Source organism: Lipotes vexillifer, unplaced genomic scaffold, assembly GCF_000442215.2.
Source record: "Lipotes vexillifer unplaced genomic scaffold, Lipotes_vexillifer_v1.1 scaffold1019, whole genome shotgun sequence".
NCBI lineage: Eukaryota > Metazoa > Chordata > Mammalia > Artiodactyla > Lipotidae > Lipotes > Lipotes vexillifer.
This window is the reverse complement of record NW_006776835.1, coordinates 141,509-159,661: the sequence shown is the minus strand read 5'-3', so window position 1 is coordinate 159,661 and position 18,153 is coordinate 141,509. Positions and strand designations below refer to the sequence as shown.

Genomic DNA, 18,153 nt, shown 5'->3' with positions numbered 1-18,153 from the left:
GTTTATGCTATTATAAAAAGTAACAAAATACAGAAACATACAAAGAAGTTACCTGCAGACTCTCTACTCCAAAATAATCATTATTAACATTTGTTATATTTTCTCCAGCTTTTTATGAACAGTGTGTGTGTGTGTGTGTGTGTGTGTGTGTGTGTGTGTGTGTGCGCGCGCGCATGTGCGTGCATGTGTGTGTGTGCACGTGCGCGCGTGTGTCCGTGCGTGCGTGTGTCCGCGTGCGTGTGTGCGTGCGTGTGTGTGTTAAGGTGTTATAACTCTACTACTTCTACAATTTTCTTTCCTGCTTTTTTCACTCTACATTCTAACCCAGGCAGGCCACATGGGCTCTGTAGTGATTTACTTTGCTGTTGGGGCTTTTATACAAGTCTTTCTGATTTCCTTACCCTCTTGGCATGTTCTGAGGGTGGACCCTGTTTCCTGGTTCCTCATACCCAAAGCTTAGCTTATGCCCCAGCCTCAGTATGTGCCCCATGGGCTTTTCATCTCAGCTCCATGCATCAGCATGGGAGCCCAGAGCCCTAGGGATACATCCTGGCTGCTTCATCAACTACTGCAGGGCCACCCTAGGGTGACCCGAGGAGAAGTGAAATGAGGACACAGAGCTCCTAAATGGTTGAGGGAAGGAACAAAATGTGGCAAAAATTAAACTATGGAGAGCCATAATTGAAAGAGTTGAAATATAGCAGTAAATGTGTAATTGGGAGCATTAAACCAACAAGCTGCTTTTTATGAGATACAGCAGGAGGCCACATGGGAAGTGGAAAGAGGAGAAGATTGTGGGTCAAGCCTGCATTTAAGTCTCACCTCTGCTAGGTAAGGTTGGGGAGGTCATGGCTCTGACCTTTCCTGGCCTTGAAAGTGGAGATAATATTGCCCCTCACTTCCGCACCCAGGAATGGAGTGAGGGGCCAGGGGGAGATCAGTGTTTCTGAAATGTCCCTATAAACTCTAAGACTCCTTACAAGTGCTGGCTGTGAATTTTAACTAGCCTCCCTATGAGGCCACATTTCTCCCTATTCCTCTCTTTCCTCCAAAGGGCTTCAGAAACGGAGGTGGGCATGGAAGCACCCAAAGGGGTAATGAATAAGGTGGTGCTTTCCTACCACCAGGCTGGGCAGATTCCCAGCGTGGCAGGACACTGTGTGAGGTTGATATGGCTTGGAGTGAATATCATGATCCCTATTTTACAGATGAGGAAACAAAGACAAAAAAGCAGTGCCCTCCTCCTCTTTTGTCCTTACTACCTTTGCCATCACCATTAGGAGCTCAGAGTCTCTTTGCTACCTCCAGCTGCCCACGGCCCTCCACTCTGGGCCCCTGCCCAGGCCTGGCCTCCACTGAAGTATCATGTGTTCAAATAGTACCTTTTAGGTTCCATTCACATCTCTACCATTAGCCCTCCCCACGCAGCTGATCTCAGTAGGAGTGAAAGAACCTGATTCTGGAAGTGGTAAAGGGTGGTGGAAAGGTATCTTGGCATGAAAAAACCTGGGTGAAAACCTAGCTGCACCACTTCTTAGTCATGTGGCCTTGAATAAGTTAATTAACTTCTCTGACCCTCAGTTTCCTCATCTGGGAAGCACAGACAGTAACTTAGTCTACTCAGATTCTGTGCAGTGGTGTTCTGGTAGCAGCTGGATCTCCAATAAACAAATATATGTACATACACACTAAATTATTATAAAGTCTACTGATATAAAGGTTTATAATGTAATTTACAAGTAATAAAACATATGAGACTTTTATTTTGTAAATTTCACAAAAATAAATTGATTCTTGTAGAACACTTTCCTTGGTTTTTGCTGACCTCTTGTATCAATACCAACCTATGGATGCAATAGACAAATGAGTGTAGTTCCAACAGGATTGTTCGTTGATATTTTTGTTTATGTTAACAAGTAAGGTGAAAATGAAGCAGTGAAGACGTGTGTTGGAACTTTACTTGTTTGCCAGTGACATGAGTGACTTCTTTGCTGAATTGGATAATGGTTTCTGAATATTGAAAAATATTTCTTCAATTTTCTCTGCTAGCACAAAATAATGGCTATAGACACGACACCCTTATAAGTTTAATCTCTGTTATTAAGTGATTTTCTGCAGCACTTCCTAAGTCTAGAATCAAGAAATCAAGTCCTGATTTGTAGTGTCTGCGGATTTCTGTGGTGTAAATACACCCACTGGGGCCAATTTCAAGGCACCAACTTGATGACACTGACTAGAGCTAGGAAGAGGGGTGCAGTAACATACCATGATGAAGTATTTCCCCCATTCAGAGATAAAAGGCATTAAATAACCTCAAGAACATAGAAAATAATAAAGTATAATAGAAATAAAGAAATAAAATATAATAGAAATAGAAATTTATACTTCCTAATAGAAATTAGGAAGTAATACGTTTTTAAAAATTTATTTATTTATTTGGTTGCGTGGGGTCTTAGTTGCGGCAGGCGGGCTCCTTAGTTGTGGCGTGCATGTGGGATCTAGTTCCCTGACCAGGGATCGAACCCCAGCGCCCTGCATTGGGAGCGTGGAGTCTTATCCACTGCGCCACCAAGGAAGTCCTGGAAGTAATAAGTTTTAAGTATTTTAAATATAATTTAATTAAATATGTTTCTATAATTTAATTTTTAATATTAAAATAATATTCTTACATAGCTCAGTTTAACAACTGGCTTACAACATTCTTGCAAATTTAACAGCAGGCTCTCCTGAGCTGGTAGGCACCAGCTTTAGCCCACCCCCAGCTCTCTGAGACTCTGTTGGTGAAAGCATTTTGTAAACAGGACAGTGCTACCTGCAGGCCAGCTGTGGTGGTGGCAGCAGTGGTGTAACAATAATAATGGCAGCCAACATTTATTGAGGCTGTAGTAAATGTGCAGGCTCTTCTCTGAGTGCTCTGCATGTGTTTACTCCTTTTAACCACATGACGACCCTATGAGGGAGGTAGGTTCCATGGTCGTGGCCATTTTATGGAAAGGGGAGGTTGCTCAGGGGCTCCTAGGTTTTCTTGTGCCTCCTCAGAACCTCTTACCATATTAACATTCCCGTTTCGCAGATGAGGGGCCAAGGATCAGAGAGTTGAATGACTTTCCGAGGTCACACAGCTAGCCTGGGGCAGAAGTAGGGTTCAACCCAAGTCTGCGGACTTCCCTGGTGGCACAGTGGTTAAGAATCCACCTGCCAATGCAGGGACACAGGTTCGAGCCCTGGTCCGGGAAGATCCCATGTGCTGCGGAGCAGCTAAGCCCGTGCGCCACAACTACTGACCCATGTGCCACAACTACTGAGCCCACGTGCCACAACTACTGAAGCCCACGCGCCTAGAGCCCATGCTCCGCAACAAGAGAAGCCACCGCAATGAGAAGCCTGCACACCACAATGAAGAGTAGCCCCCACTCACTGCAATTAGAGTAAGCCCACACGTAGCAACAAAGACCCAACTCAGCCAAAAATAAATAAATAAACAAATAAATAAATTAGTTTATTTATTTATTTAAAAACCCCGAGTCTGTCCAGTGGGAGGGCCCTCTTTAGTGCTGGTTCCCCAAACACTGGGCACTATGTGATTTTGACTTTCTTGCAGAACTTGCTTTAGAAAACCAATTCTGGAGCCTCACTCTTGGTGGGTTGATTTAATTGCTTTGGTATTTTTAACACAGTCCCCAGGGGATTCCAATGGGTAACTAGCTCAGATGGGCCCCAAAGCACAGCTTGGGGCTCAGAGTGCCTGGATTCAGGCCCAGGTTCCTCACTGGTTAAATGGAGGCTCCGGCCATCCACAGCTTGGCGGCTGTGAGGAATAAGGTGATGTGTGGGGAGAGCCCAAGGCAAATGCTGGTTGTCGTGTGGCACAGACCAGAGAGCCAGCATTGCTGATTGGCCCAAGGCTGAAATCCAATGGTCCTAGAATGGCCTTGAAAGTGAATTTTTATTTCCCTCCCTCTACCCAATAAGAGCACAGAGACAGTAGGTAGTGGTTTTCTCTGACTTTACCAGGCAGGGCTTCTAGAACCATGCAGCAGCCTCCCATAGAGGAGCAGGCCACGAGTGAATGTCCAGAAGCTGTGGTTTAACAAATCCGGTGCAACTGGGTTGGGACCCTTCCCTAAGATGTGCGTTTTCTAGGAAAAACATGGAGCTGGAGGGACTTCCCTAGTGGTCCAGTGGTTAAGAATCCACATTCCAACGCAGGTTACAAGGGTTCAATCCCTGGTCGGGGAACTAAGATCCCACATGCCGCGGGGCAACTAAGCCCACGCACCTCAACTAGAGAGCCTGCATGCCGCAAACTACAGCGCCCACGTGCTCTGGAGCTGGCGCGCCACAACTACAGAGCGCTGAAACTAGAGAGAAACCCGTGCCGCAACGAAGAGCCCAAGCATTCTGGAGCTTGCGCACTGCAACAAAGATCCCATGTGCCACAACTAAGACCTGATGCAGCAAAAAAAAAAAAAAAAAAATGAGGAACGCATCAGTTAAAAAAAAGAAAGAAAGAAAAACATGGAGCTGGACCAGCAAGCTGGTGAGTTACCAGAGCTGAGATGGAAATGCCAACTTTGCCAGCCGGCTGGGGTGATCTAAGTGGGCACCCTTACATCAGCTAGAGGAAGCGAGGCAACATGGGAGAGGAGAGAGCACACAGCCATCTTGGGCAAGCGTTTAACCTCTCTGAGCCTTGACTTCTTCATCTGTAAAATGGGGTGATGACAGTACCTGCCTCAGAGAGTGAGAATCAAATAAGAGGTGTGTAAACGCTTCGTAAACTAAGTGCTGTAGGTTTTGCTATGCGTGAAACTTCAGATTGGGTGCCTTTGGAAACACAGGAAGAGCAGGCCCTGCCCTCAGCAAGTGTGCTAAAGACCTCTGGAGAGGAGTGGCAAGATCAGGAAAATAAGCACAGAGATGATGACAACGGCTACAGGCCACTTTATATGCCTTGTCTGATCATCTTAGTAACCCTCTTGAGGTAGGTTTTATTGTTACCCCTAATTTACAAGTGAGAAGCCTGAGGCTGAGAGAGGTTAAGTAACTTGCCTGGTGTCAGACTGCTGGTAAATGGCAAAACTGGGATGCGAACCCAGGTTCTAAGGCTCTTAGTCGTTGTCTATGTTGACTCCCTAAAAGCAGGTTGTGCAAGAGACACACATATGACTGCGCCGATTCTTTCATTCCTTTACCTGGTAAACCATTCCTGAGCATCTACTACATTGCAGCCCCTCTTGGGTGCTAGGGATGGAAAAGAGAGGCAAAGCCCCTGTCCTCCCCTGTGGGGCCTCAGGTTAGTGGGGAGAGGACATGTAAGGGAGTAGTTGTAGTGCAGTTGGTTCTCTGCCAGAGGTATGTCCGTGTACCTTGCAGGCCCTTGGGCAGAAACAACTAGCTGTGTGTATTGACGGGGTGGGGGTCACAGAAGATGTTCCAGTGGGGAAGTGCTGGAGCTGGGTGGTGAGAGGGGAGGAAGCCTGTCAGAAAGGCATTCCAGCAGAGTGAACTGCAGGTTGGGGTGGGGGTGATGAAGGTCCGCTGGCATGCAGCAGAGGGTGTGCTGTCCAGAGGTGGGAGGGCCTTGAATGTTGATGAAGGTGATCGTTGTGCCCGGGCTGCACTGGAGCCTGGTGGGGAAGGGCTGCCTGTGGTCTCATCTACAGTGTGCTGGGGGGTGGGTAGGGAGAATTTGCTTCAGCACCATGGAAACCTGCCCACAGAGCCCTGGCAGCATGCGGCCCTGCTTTCTCAGGTTGCCCAGCACTTGCTGAATAACCTGGGACTGTGCTTGACATTTCCAGGGAAGGTTCCTAGACAGCTTCCTTGTCCCCACAGCACAGATCTGGCTGGGCTCCAGCTCTGCTGAACTGAGCAGCCTCACCTGGTGATGCGCAGGCCATGTAGGCACCTGGAGAGGGCACTGGGCCGAGGGTCAGCAGACCTGGGCTCTGTTCTTTGCTTGGTATCCTTGGCAGTTTCTTGATCTCTCTGGGCAGCTCTGCAGCATGAAGGAACTAAATGGTCTCTGAGGTCCCTTGCAGCCCCAACATTGTGAGTCTGGGGGGGGAAACGGGATGGGGGGAGGGAAGCAGAAGATGAGTGGGGGAGGAGGCAGGTCTGCGAAGGAGGAAACCACGACTGGGAGGTTATCAACCACGTGCTGAGTGCTGAGCAGAACATGTGATTTGCAATTCAGCAGGGTTTCAGTAAAGTTCCCAGGGATGACTGTTGTCACTGCTGCATCCCTGAAAGGAGAGAGCAAACATAGCCACCCTGCTCTGAAATCTCCTTGGGCACCGCTGCTTACATGGACCATCTCCCTGAATTCTCAGGATACTGTATGCCTTGGTAGGTGTTCCCATTTTGCAGATGGGGAAACCAAGGCTCCAGGAGGTCCAATGACTTTGCCCAGGTTTCACTGTGAGAGGTAGAGGTGGAATCTGAACCCAGGCCTGACTCTAAGCTCTGGTCTTTGGCACCTCACTTCATAGATCCCCTGAGGCTGCCTTCACCCTGCAGGGACTCTTAGACACACTGTACCAGGCCAGTAGGGATCACCCGACAAGGGTCCCCCCTGGAGGATCAGCTTCCAGATGGCACCATAGTAGGTGCCTCAGGCCAGATCCACTGGGCTGCTAAAGGGCACATTGGCCCACAGCCATCTGCCTGATGGGCTGAGTTGGTGGCTTTATTTTAACAGGTGGGGAAAATTTCACTTCCTGGTGGCTACGCCATGGGCCCTGGGCTCGGCAGTGGCAGCATCTATGGAAATGTGATCCCTTCCTCCAGCCGTGCTTTGGAGGTGACGTCAGGTGTGTGGGTGAAGTGTTTGGTTGAAGTAAATAAAGCTGGAGGAGAATGACAGGAGTGAGGGAGCGTGGATGGGCTCGCACTGTCCCAAGGGCAGTCTGGCTTGGCAGTCTGCTCTTCTTTCCTGCCCTGGAACCAGGAGACCTGAGGCTTTGTGGTCCTGCCTTGGGGCCCAGAGGAGTGGGAGCTGGCCCAGCCAGCTTGGAGGATGTACCACCTGGCAGCTACAGGGCCTAGAGCTTGAAGAGGCTTTGGCTATCATCCAGGGTCTATTTGGAGTTGGGAGACAGAGGCCCAGAGAGGAAGTAGCCTGCTTAAGCTCACACAGCCTTGGGCGGTGGAGTTGAAATTGGAATTTCCCAATACCCAGGCCTGGGCTCTTTTCCACCACCCTACCCTGTTTGGGGAGCGGGGAAGCGAAGAAGCTTAGACCAAACCCTTGGGGGAACTGCCTGCTTGCTGCTGCCCTCAGACCACCCTTCAGACCCTCCCTGAGTCCCTTTTCCCTCTTGATCCAGCCCTATACCAGCGCTGTGGGGAGGTGTGCTCTCGGGCGCCCCTAGTGGTCGAGGGCCTCCATGGCGCAGAAAGAGAAGAGCCACTAGCCCCCAATTCCTTCAGTTCACATCAGCGAATTGTTATGAAACATGCAGGATGCAGGACACCATAGGGGATGCCAGGAACCTTAAAACTGATTGAAATTTTTCCCAAGGAGGCTACCACCCAGGAAAGCTGCATCACGATACGAGAGACAGCCTGCAACTAGGGCCACTCACTCATAAGCAAGTTCGGTGCTGAGGGGGTTAGAGCACAAGGTCAAGGGCTGCTTCATTGAAAAGCAAGGGAATAAAAGGGGGCAGAGATAGGGGATAGGCTCTGAAAGTGTGAGGAAGAGTAGGAAGGGCATTCTAGGCAAGAGGAAGAGCCAGAGTAAAGGATGGAATAGAGATGTCATCCTGGGCCTGGTAATGCTCATCCTGAGGGGATATAGGACAGGTGCAGGCAAGTGATGGGCAGTGAGGCTGGAAAGTGCAGAGCCTCAGATGCCTCAAATATCAGGCAGGGCATTTGGACTTTGTCTGGTGGTCAGTAGGACCACTGAAGATATTTAACCAAATAGGGTGCTGTGGTGGAGAGAGCAGGAGCTGGACTTCCCGGGAAGCTCATCCTGACTCTGCCATTATGAGCTGTTGGACCTTGGGTGCATGTTTTATCATTCTAAGCCTCTGTTTCCTCATCTGCGGAATGGGGTTGATAATAGTGCCTACCACTCAGGGTGGCTGCAAGGATGACATAGAGCACTAGTGCAATGCCTGCCTTGGTAGATGTGCGGTAAATGTCAGTCCCTGCCTTGCTTCCTTGCCTCATCAGATTATTACTGAAGGTTGGGATAGCAAGAAGGAAGCCTTGCTGAAAGTCAGAGAAGCTGCAGATATGGGGTCCAGGTCCCCTGGCCAGCCTAGAATCTCCTTGGTAGCCTGGGCAGGAAGTAGGAAGCATTGGTGGCAGGGAGCCTGTGACCTCTGTGTACTCCCAGTCAGGGCTGGTCTGAGGTGAAGGTGCATCTGGTCCAAATGATCCAACTTGTGAGAAGTGAGTGAGGTGGGGACAAGGACCCAGGTCTCCACCACCTAGCAGAGCATTCTTGGGGGGCCCCACCTCCCAGCCTGAAACCCCTAGACCCCCATCACTTTATGCAGACCTATCTTGGGACTCTCTTTGACAGGACCTCTGTTTTCTCACTGAAACGAGGAGGTTCAGCCCAGGAGGTCCTGACGCTCCTTTCTGAGTCTCTGGACACAGCATGAGGGCCAGGCCAAGGGTGGGGCTTGGGGATGCTCACCAGAGTGAAAGCATCACAGGAAGAAAGGCATCCTGGGATGGGAAACAGGTGTCGGGGCAGGAAAATAGCTGTGCCTGAGCCAGGGTGCGAATTTGCCCCAGGCTGCTAGGCCCAAGCTGCATTCCCACTTCTTCCTGGGATAGATTCCCAGGACCCTTGAGAAGCAGGGAAGGGGGACCATTTAGTCTAGTGGTTAGGAGCACAGGCTTTGGAGTCGGACAGAAGGAGGTTAAACTCCCTGGTCCATGAATCAGTATATTTTCAGTTTTGGTTTCTTTTCCTAAGAAAGAGGAATGGTAAGCACCCGCAGTATAAGGTAGTGAGAGGGTCAATGAAGTATAAAGTATGTCATGTGCCTGGTTAGCACTGAACCTGCACGTTGTAGGGATTTACTAAATGGCACCTCGGGGAACATTTACCGAGCACCTGGTGGATGTCAGGCTCTATGCTAACCTTTGGGTAGTTGATAGGAGTTAAACCCTCGGGAAGCGCTTAGCCCAGTGGGGCAGACAGGTCAGTAAACTGACAAGCTCGAGGCAGTGGGAAAAGCACTGAAATAGGGGAGGTGCAGGGTTTGATGGGAACTGGGGAAGTGGTGGGTGTGGGCAGCAGGGGGAGGCTTTCTGGAGGAGGTACTATTTTTGCTGAAATGTGAATGTGAATTAGCCAGGTTGGGGGTAGGGACAGTGCAGGGAGAGTGTCCCACGCAGGGGAGCAGTCATCTGCTGTGTGATAGGTTCTTGGGGTGGGGCAGGGGACAGATGGGACTCAGGTGAGAAAACGTGGCCTTGCACAGAGGTTCTCACAAGCCATTGGAGAGGCTGTTTCCCCTGGACTGTGGGCCACCAAGGTGAGAGGATAGGAGGCAAGGATGCTTCTCACTTTTTTTTTTTTTACATCTTTATTGGGGTATAATTGCTTTACAATCGTGTGTTAGTTTCTGCTTTATAACAAAGTGAATCAGTTATACATATACATATGTTCCCATATCTCTTCCCTCTTGCGGCTCCCTCCCTCCCACCCTCCCTATCCCACCCCTCCAGGTGATCACAAAGCACCGAGCTGATCTCCCTGTGCTATGCGGCTGCTTCCCACTAGCTATCTATTTTACGTTTGGTAGTGTATATATGTCCATGGAATTAAATGATCTAATAGACACAAAACCATCACTGCAGTGCCTGGTGCCTAGTAAACTTTAAATAAATGGGAGCTGTTATTTTGAGTCCCTTTCTCCCCCTGAGTGCCTCCTTGAAGGAATGCCTGGGAGAATCCTGCCTCCAAATGTTCCTCCTTCCTTCCTGTGGGGTCCCTGCCCCCCATCCCTACTGCCCCCCAGTCCTGGGGACCACCAGGGCTAGTGCGTCTGCCTCTGTCCACTGCGGCTCCCGGGCTGTTCAGCGGGTTTTGGGTGGTGGTCAGGAGGACCCCGGACTGGGCCCCTCAGCCCCAGGGAGAAGCCTCAGGGCCGTTCCCAGGAAGAGAGAAGCTCCCAAAAGGTGGCTGAGGAACATGGTGGAATGGAGGGAGGAGAAGCCCCCTGCTCAGGAGACGGTGGGCAGCGGGGAGGGTGCAGCTCACCACATGGGGTGCCAGGTTGCTTGGGGTCCCTGGGCAGCCACCGGAGGGCCGGGTCAGGGCACTGGAGGGGCCCCAAGCCTGCATCCTGTGTCCTGACCTCCCCCTGCCCTCACTCTCCTTTCTGCAGAGTGTAAGGAACCGCCCTGCCTTGGGAAAGGGCTTTGACACAGTTTCAAAATAAGTTGAGAGAAATCTCCAGAGGGGGAAAAGAATAAACACACCTTTAAAATGCAAAATGAAACATATATATATATATATATATATATATTTTTTTTTTTTTTTTAAAAAAGGGACAAAAAGGAGGGATTCCTCATCCAACTCACTTGAGTGAAAGTTTCCAGCCACTGTGAAGTGAAGTCACAGAGACCAGGGAGCAGGGAAGTTCGGGATGGGGACACCTGGGCTGTTTTCAACGCAGATTCAGAATCAGTTCAGCCAACTTTTAGGGCCACCCTCCACCTGCCCCCCTCTGAGCTCTGCGCTGCGGGGGGTGGAGATGCAAAGACCTGAATCCTCCCTCCAGCTGAGGGTCCAGTAGAGCATCGAGGACAGTCATCGAGGACTGTCGGACAAGAGAGTGTGACAACTGTCATAGCAGAAAGGTTCCAATGAGCATGAAGGGGCCCCGGGGGAGGGAGGGTTCACGTCTGTGGATGGGGGGAGAAGGTTCAGTGCTGCTGAGGAAAGGTTTCGAGGAAGAGGTGGACTGAGTTAGACTTTGAAGCCTGGCTAGGATTTCGGTGGGCTGAGATTGAGCAGAGGCTTTCCAGGTAGAGCAGATGATGAGAGCCAAAGTGCAAGGTGGGAAATTCTCCAGTACTTTGAGAAACAGGGACATTCAGTTTTCTTAAACACTTATTTATTTACTTATCTATTGATTTAAAACCACTCTATTGAGATTTATATGTCACCTAGCATGTACTTCACCCATTTAAAGTCTACAGTTTACAAAGTTGCACATCTAACACTGCAATCAATTTTAAAACATTTTCATCACCCCCGAAAGAAACCCCGTACCTATTAGCAGTCACTCCCCAATCCCCTAGTCCCAGGCAACTCCTCATCTACTCTGTTTCTGTGGATTTGCCTATTCTGGATATCTTATATAAATGCAGTTGTATAATCTGCGGTTTTGGGCGACTGATCTTTCACTTAGCACCATGTTTTCAAGGTTCATCCATGGTGTGGCATGTATCAATACGTCATTCCTTTTTATTTTTTTCTCCGCCTTCATTCCTTTTTATGGCTGAATAGTATTCTGCTGTATGGATATACCACATTTTGTTTACCTACTCATCAGTTGATGGACATTTGTGTTGCTTCCACTTTGGGACTATTATGAATATGCTGCTGTGAACATTTGTGTACCAGTTTTTGTGTAGATGCGTGTTTTCAAGGCTTTCCATTTCGAATGGGATCTAGGATGGTCCTGGCGAGGAGTAGCAGGGAAGAAGATGAATCAGAGGGACTGCTCACCCTCTGAGTGCTCCGCGTGGTTGGGTGGGAGTGAGAAGGCTAGGCTCAGGATCCTGTTCTAGCCTCACTGGGAGCCTGGGCTGAGTGAGGCCAGGGCAGGGCTGTCCCCCTACCTACACACACACCCCGCCCGCCCCCCCCGGCACTGTTGTGTTAGATCTGGCAGCTGTTTTTTTGTTTCTTGTTTTTTTGTGGTACATGGGCATCTCACTGTTGTGGCCTCTCCCATTGCGGAGCACAGGCTCCGGACGCGCAGGCTCAGCGGCCATGGCTCATGGGCCCAGCCGCTCCGCGGCATGTGAGATCTTCCCGGACCGGGGCACGAACCCGTGTCCCCTGCATTGGCAGGCAGACTCTCAACCACTGCGCCCCCAGGGAAGCCCAAGATCTGGCAGCTCTTTTACTGGGCTGGGAATAGTCTGGGCAGCTGGTATTTTCCCTGGAAATTAGGTGTTTTTTTTCCTGTGTCCCACTGAGGGCCAATGTTAGTTAAACACATAGAGAAGTGTGAGCCACACTGTTAGTCTACAGGAGGGGAGTGTTGTCCACAGGAAGCTGACCGGCCAGGGGAAAGAGGTGGTCAGGAAGATGGAGGTCAATAAGCCATGTGTAAAGTGAGGCTACGTTGCAGTGCCCCTCCCCACCCACATACACCCAGAGAGGCAGTGGTTTTGTTTACAGGAAATGCTGCAAGTATCTCCCTGGCCCCATTTGACAGATGGGGAAACAGAGGCACTGCATTAAAGGGATCTGCCATGCAGAGACAGAAACAGGATTAAAGCCAGAGTCTGGTTCTGCTGTCAGCAGCAGGTTTGGTAAAGCCCAGGCCTTGCCCTTGGCGTTGTGGCTGTTTTTGAGTTCACAGGAGAAGACTGAGGACACAAAAACAAGAAAGTGTTTATGCTGTTTTGGTGTCCCAAAAAAGAACACCAAACCCCACCCCAAAACCAAAGTAAAAACATAAAATAGGGCTTTAATTACCATCTTTTCTTTTATCCCTTTTCTTCTCTTTTTTTGTTCTCCAGCCAGAAAACATTATGTTGTTGGATAAGAATATTCCCATTCCACACATCAAGCTGATTGACTTTGGCCTGGCTCATGAAATAGAAGATGGAGTTGAATTTAAGAACATTTTTGGGACGCCAGAATTTGTTGGTGAGTTTTAGGCCTGTTTCTCTCCCAACTGAGAATCTGGGATCAGGAGGTAGAGAAATCCCAGTAGTAAACCCTGCGTCTGGAGCTGTGGCCTATGGGCTGAGAGATGATGCCTTGGAGACTCCCTAGAAATCTAATGGGTAGGGAAGGAAGTGTCTCACTGGCCTCTGGATGAGGGTCCAGGTGCTGGCTTTGAGCGCCCAGTGGGGCAGTGAGAGGCCAGGTGGGGCTAGAGGCCTTTGCAGAGTTAAATCCTCCCAGAGCTGGCTCCACTGCCTGCTCTTAGAAGAGATTATGAACATTTAAAATTACCTCGCCCTCTTGCATTCCCATAAGCTCAGCCTTTTCTGGAGTAGCTTTTGATTTCCTGAAAAAGAGAAGGGAAATCATCTGCCAGATGCCAGATTCACCTGCTTGCCTCTCCTGTGTGCCTGGCCTTCATTCACGCACAGGAGGCCCAGCTCCAGCAGAGCCCTGGTGGCTCTGTCTTCCCTCTGTGTCTCTCAGCCTTGGCCCAGGCCTGGTGGGACTTGCACCACAGGTCGGGGGGAGGGGGGATGGTCATAAAGAAACAGCTTTGCAGAGGGGAAAGGAATGAGAGTTCAGAACCAACACCTCTCTGCTTTGGGAGTTGGAATGGTCTTAGAGATGGAGGGAGGGAATGGTCTCCTCAAAGCCTGGGGGCTCAAACTTCTGACCACAGTCTAATCAAAAAGGAAGACGGGATGCGTCAGAACATCCACCCTGATAGATTTTCAGGCCACACATAGCAGCTCTGCAGCCACTGTGGAATGAAACTGCAGAGGCCCCACAGACCCCCTGGCAGGGAAACCTTGCTGTGTGCCAGGCACTATGCCTGGTGCTCTACTGGCATTGTCTAAATTAATCCTTATAGGATCTAATGAAGCAGATTTAAAATATCTTCTCCATCAAGTGTCTTGTTTAAGGCAAAACAACCGGTAGGTGGTAGAGCAGAGATTCAAAAACAGATACATCCAACATCAAAGCCTGTGCTTTTTCCATTAGACCACGTTGTCCTCTATAAGAAGACCTTGCCCTCAAGGAGTGTACAATTTAGTTTTGGAAACAAGACATCAAACCATCAAATAAGAGTGCTGAAAGGATGTTTTCAGATCACCTGATCTAGTTTAAATGTGGACTTGGAGAGCTAGGGGATTTTACTTAAGGTCAACCAATGGTTATTCTCCACCTACTATATGACAGATATTAGGTACTGGGGACACAGTGATGGTAAGAAGCCACACTCAGACTGGCACACCCAGGGTCACACAGTGAGTTGGTGGCAGGGCCAACTTGAACCTGGGGTGCAGGTGTCTAGTCTCAAACTTCGTCCAGGATAGCAGTTGCTGCCCGCCATTCACATACGTGGTGAAAATGCATGTTTATTTAAGTTCATACCAAGTGTTGAATGATAATAAATGGTTCACCTGGAAATTCAGGGCAGTCATGGAAGAGGCGACACGAGACAGGATGTGGTTAAGTGTAAGGGGAGTGGTATAGACAGCTCTGAAAGACTGTTCAGACAAGATATGCACTCTCACAAGATCAGTGGGATCAGTCGTGGCCTTGAGTCAGTGAGGGACAAAGTGCTGTCGCTGTGGGTATGGGAGGATCTAAGGGGGGTCGGGAAGGAACCAGGGTAGAGGAGGTGCACGTCCTGGGTTCAGAGTTACCACAGCAGGGGTGAAGGGCCAGAATGAGTGCATTTATCAGGGACCATTCACTGTCTACTCTAGATGGATCAGAGGGTTCATACGGGCTGGCAGTGTCAGTGGGATATCGATGGGCGGAGCCAGACTGTGGAGGGTTTTTCCCAGTGGTATACTGGTAAATGTCTAACAACCAGGTCTCAAAACAAAACAGAATACAACTCTAATTAGGTTGAATAGCATCTGCCAATTTCAACCTACCAACATGTTGTCACTGAATTCAGAGTTGGGCAAAGATGCACACAGTTGACTCTTGTGAGCCAGTGTGACACAGCTCCAGCCCAGAGCTGGTCTTATTTGCACCTTACAGATATATAGGGTGGTTTCTCTAAGCCCCTGACCAAATTATGATGACTTCCTTTTCCCAAGACCCCTGAACACGGGTTATAACCACTCTTCCCTATTCCCACCATTCTTTGAAATTTTAACCTGAGACCAGGGTTAAAAAGTGTCAGCTTCTGGGAGTGTGGTGGACCAGGTCTTCCAAAAGGTCCTCTCACTACAAAACTGGATTCTTGAGAAAAATATTATTCTTCATGCAATTCTGGACTCATAGGAAGTAAGATAAATCTTTAAGTGAAGTAATTCCTTCAGCATCACCTGTCCTACCTTGAAAATCGAGTGAAATGAACGTAGAGCTGGAGCTGTGAGCAACAAGAATATTCAATAGGAGCACCTCTCCTAAAGGCAAGTATACATATCAGCATTTATCAGAGACTAGTGAGACTTAGATGTTCAAGGATATAGGATATTAAAATTATCAGATGTTGACTATAAAATAAATGGAATGTATATAGAAATAACAGGTAGACTCACAAGAATGAGCAGGCAACAAGAGATTCAAAAATGACCGGGCAGATTTTTAAAAGAACCAGATAGAACTTTAAGAAATTCAATATATACTCGTTGAAATTTAAAACTCAGTGGATGGGGCAAACACAGATTATACACAGCTGAGGAGAGAATTAAAGAATTGGAAGACTGAGCTGGAAGAAATCAGCTAGAATACCACAGAGTGACAAAGATATAGAAATATTAAAGAGAGGATAAGTGGAATAAGTTTAAAATAAGAAGCCTAACAGGTCTATTTGGATTCCCGGACAAGGGAATAAAGACAATACAGGAGCAATATCTGAATAGAACGGCTGAGAATTTTCAGATCTAATGTAAAAACATGCATCCCCAGATACAGAAAGGACAATGTATATCAATCAGGGAAAAAAAATCTATACCTAGACACATTATAGTTAAAGTATAGGGCACCAAATACAAAGAGACAATCTTAAAAATCAGCCAGAGAGAAAAGACAGGTTACCTACAAAAGACAAAAATTAACAAACAAAAACCAATAACTGGACTGACAGCATACTTCTCAAAACAACAATGGAAACCAATGTCCAATAGAATATAATCTCCAAAGAGCTGAGGAAAAATAAAAACCCCATAATTGTGGAGAAATTATATTTCAAGAATGAAGGTAAGAGATTCAGAAAAAAAGCAAAAACAAAAAAGAACAACAACAAAAAAGACAAAACAATAAAAACAGTTAACCTCCAGCAGACCTTCATTAGTGGAACTTCTGAAAGATGTGCTTCTGAATTAAGGAAAATGACTCTGAAGGGAGTTCTCAATGCAAGAAGTAATAGGAGCAAAGAAATCAGTAAAACATTAGGCAAATATAATTATTTTCTTTCCTAAATAATGATAGCGATGATGCTGATGATGAAGCTTTAATTGTAGGACTGAAAAAAAGAACTAGAAACTGAAGAAAATAATGTTAGCTAGGACAGAGTACTTGAAATTAGTGTTCTAAGTTTCTTGTATTGTTAGAGGAGGATCAAAATATTGATTTATGTTAGAATTTATTTGATATTCATAGTAAAGTCTCAGGGGTAGCCATTACAAAAATAGAAGCTGGGGAAAAAAAGAATAAGAAAACTAACAAAAAGTGATTATAAAAAAAAAAAAGACAAGAAAGAAGATGAAAAGCACAGATGAAAATGGACAAACAAAAGCACCTGAAGGACAGAAATGAGTGTGTATGTATATCGAGCAGATGAGCACTAGAAGGTGAGCTGTGCTTCTCAAACTCTCTATGGTGAACCACCTGAAAAAAAAAAAGTCTATCCTGGACTGCTTGTTCAGTAAGATACAATAAAAATAAATTCCTAGAAAAGTGATCACAGTTTGAGTGTCACAGCAATGTCAAATTGCTATGCAAGTCTCTAAATGCTTACTGTCAATTTCTGTACATATCTTGTCAGGACCAGTGACAGTCTGCAGACTATTTGCCTGCAGACTGCACTTTGAATATCACTGTCCTAGAGAAAGTCTTTCATGTGTGTCTCAGGAGACAGGTACAAAAAAGTTCATAGCAATGTTTTTCCAATAAAAGATAATAATATAATAAGATAATAAAAGAAGTAGAAACCATCCAAATGATCACCAAGAGAATGACTAGAAGATGATCTATATTCACACAATGGACTATTATATAGCAGTGAAGATGAAAAACTATGGATGAACATTCAATGAATGCTAGAAGCATCATGTTGAGTGGGGAAAAAAAGTCAGGTGACAGTAGATCACATGCAGTATGGCATCATTTTTAGGAAGCTGAAAAATAAGCCAGGAGAGTGGTTCCCTGCATCTGGGAGGGTGGGATGGGGGCACATCCTACAGATGCAGAGGTTTTGATATTATTCTCGATGAACAAACTTAGCCTTTCCCACTCCCCACCTTTTTCCATTTGTGGTTAAAAAGTCTCAATCCCTCTCCCTTCTCTAGTTATCATCCTCTCTTTCTTCTCTATTTCATCACCAAGCTTTTTGTTTTGTTTTGTTTTTTTGTTTTTTTGCGGTACGCGGGCCTCTCACTGTTGTGGCCTCTCCCGTTGCGGAGCACAGGCTCCGGACGCGCAGGCTCAGCGGCCATGGCTCATGGGCCCAGCCGCGCCGCGGCATGTGGCATCTTCCCGGACCGGGGCACGAACCCGTGTCCCCTGCATCGGCAGGCGGACTCTCAACCACTGCGCCACCAGGGAAGCCCCTCATCACCAAGCTTTTTTAAAGAGTCGTCTGCACCCTTATCTCCACTGCCCACACTCAGCACTCTCTGGGCACTGCAGTGAGTGTGAAATTCAACATTTGCTTCCCAGGGCCTATGGGCTTGATCACCAGGCACCATTTGGTCCTCTTCTGTCCCAGGTGGGGTCTTCTTTCCTAGACTCTGCACCTTCTCCTGGTCATGGCAGCATTCGCACGGCTCCTGTTTCCGCCTGTGTGATGGCTCTGGTCCACCCCACCCCCACCTCCAATACTCAGCCTGTTCCTGGACATCTTCCTCTGGATGCCCCTCGGGCACCACAGGCTCATCACCTCAGTGGCCACCAGAATGTCCTCCTCCTTGAAGGGTGAGGTGTGTTAGGGCGAGAGAGAGACATGGACATATATATACTAACAAACGTAAGGTAGATAGCCAGTGGGAAGCAGCCGCATGGCACAGGGAAACCGGCTCGGTTCTTTGTGGCTGTCTGGAGGGGTGGGATAGGGAGGGTGG

General features: G+C 47.9%; 1 protein-coding gene across 1 annotated transcript in view; it reads left to right on the top strand.

Moving 5' to 3' along the window:
• Positions 1–18,153, top strand: part of DAPK2 (death associated protein kinase 2) — a 115,651-nt gene that overhangs the window by 74,965 nt on the left and 22,533 nt on the right. Inside the window, exon 4 of the mRNA XM_007450694.1 lies at positions 12,736–12,865. Within this exon, the coding sequence (XP_007450756.1) occupies positions 12,736–12,865 (130 nt within the window). The remainder of the gene's footprint in view (positions 1–12,735; positions 12,866–18,153) is intronic.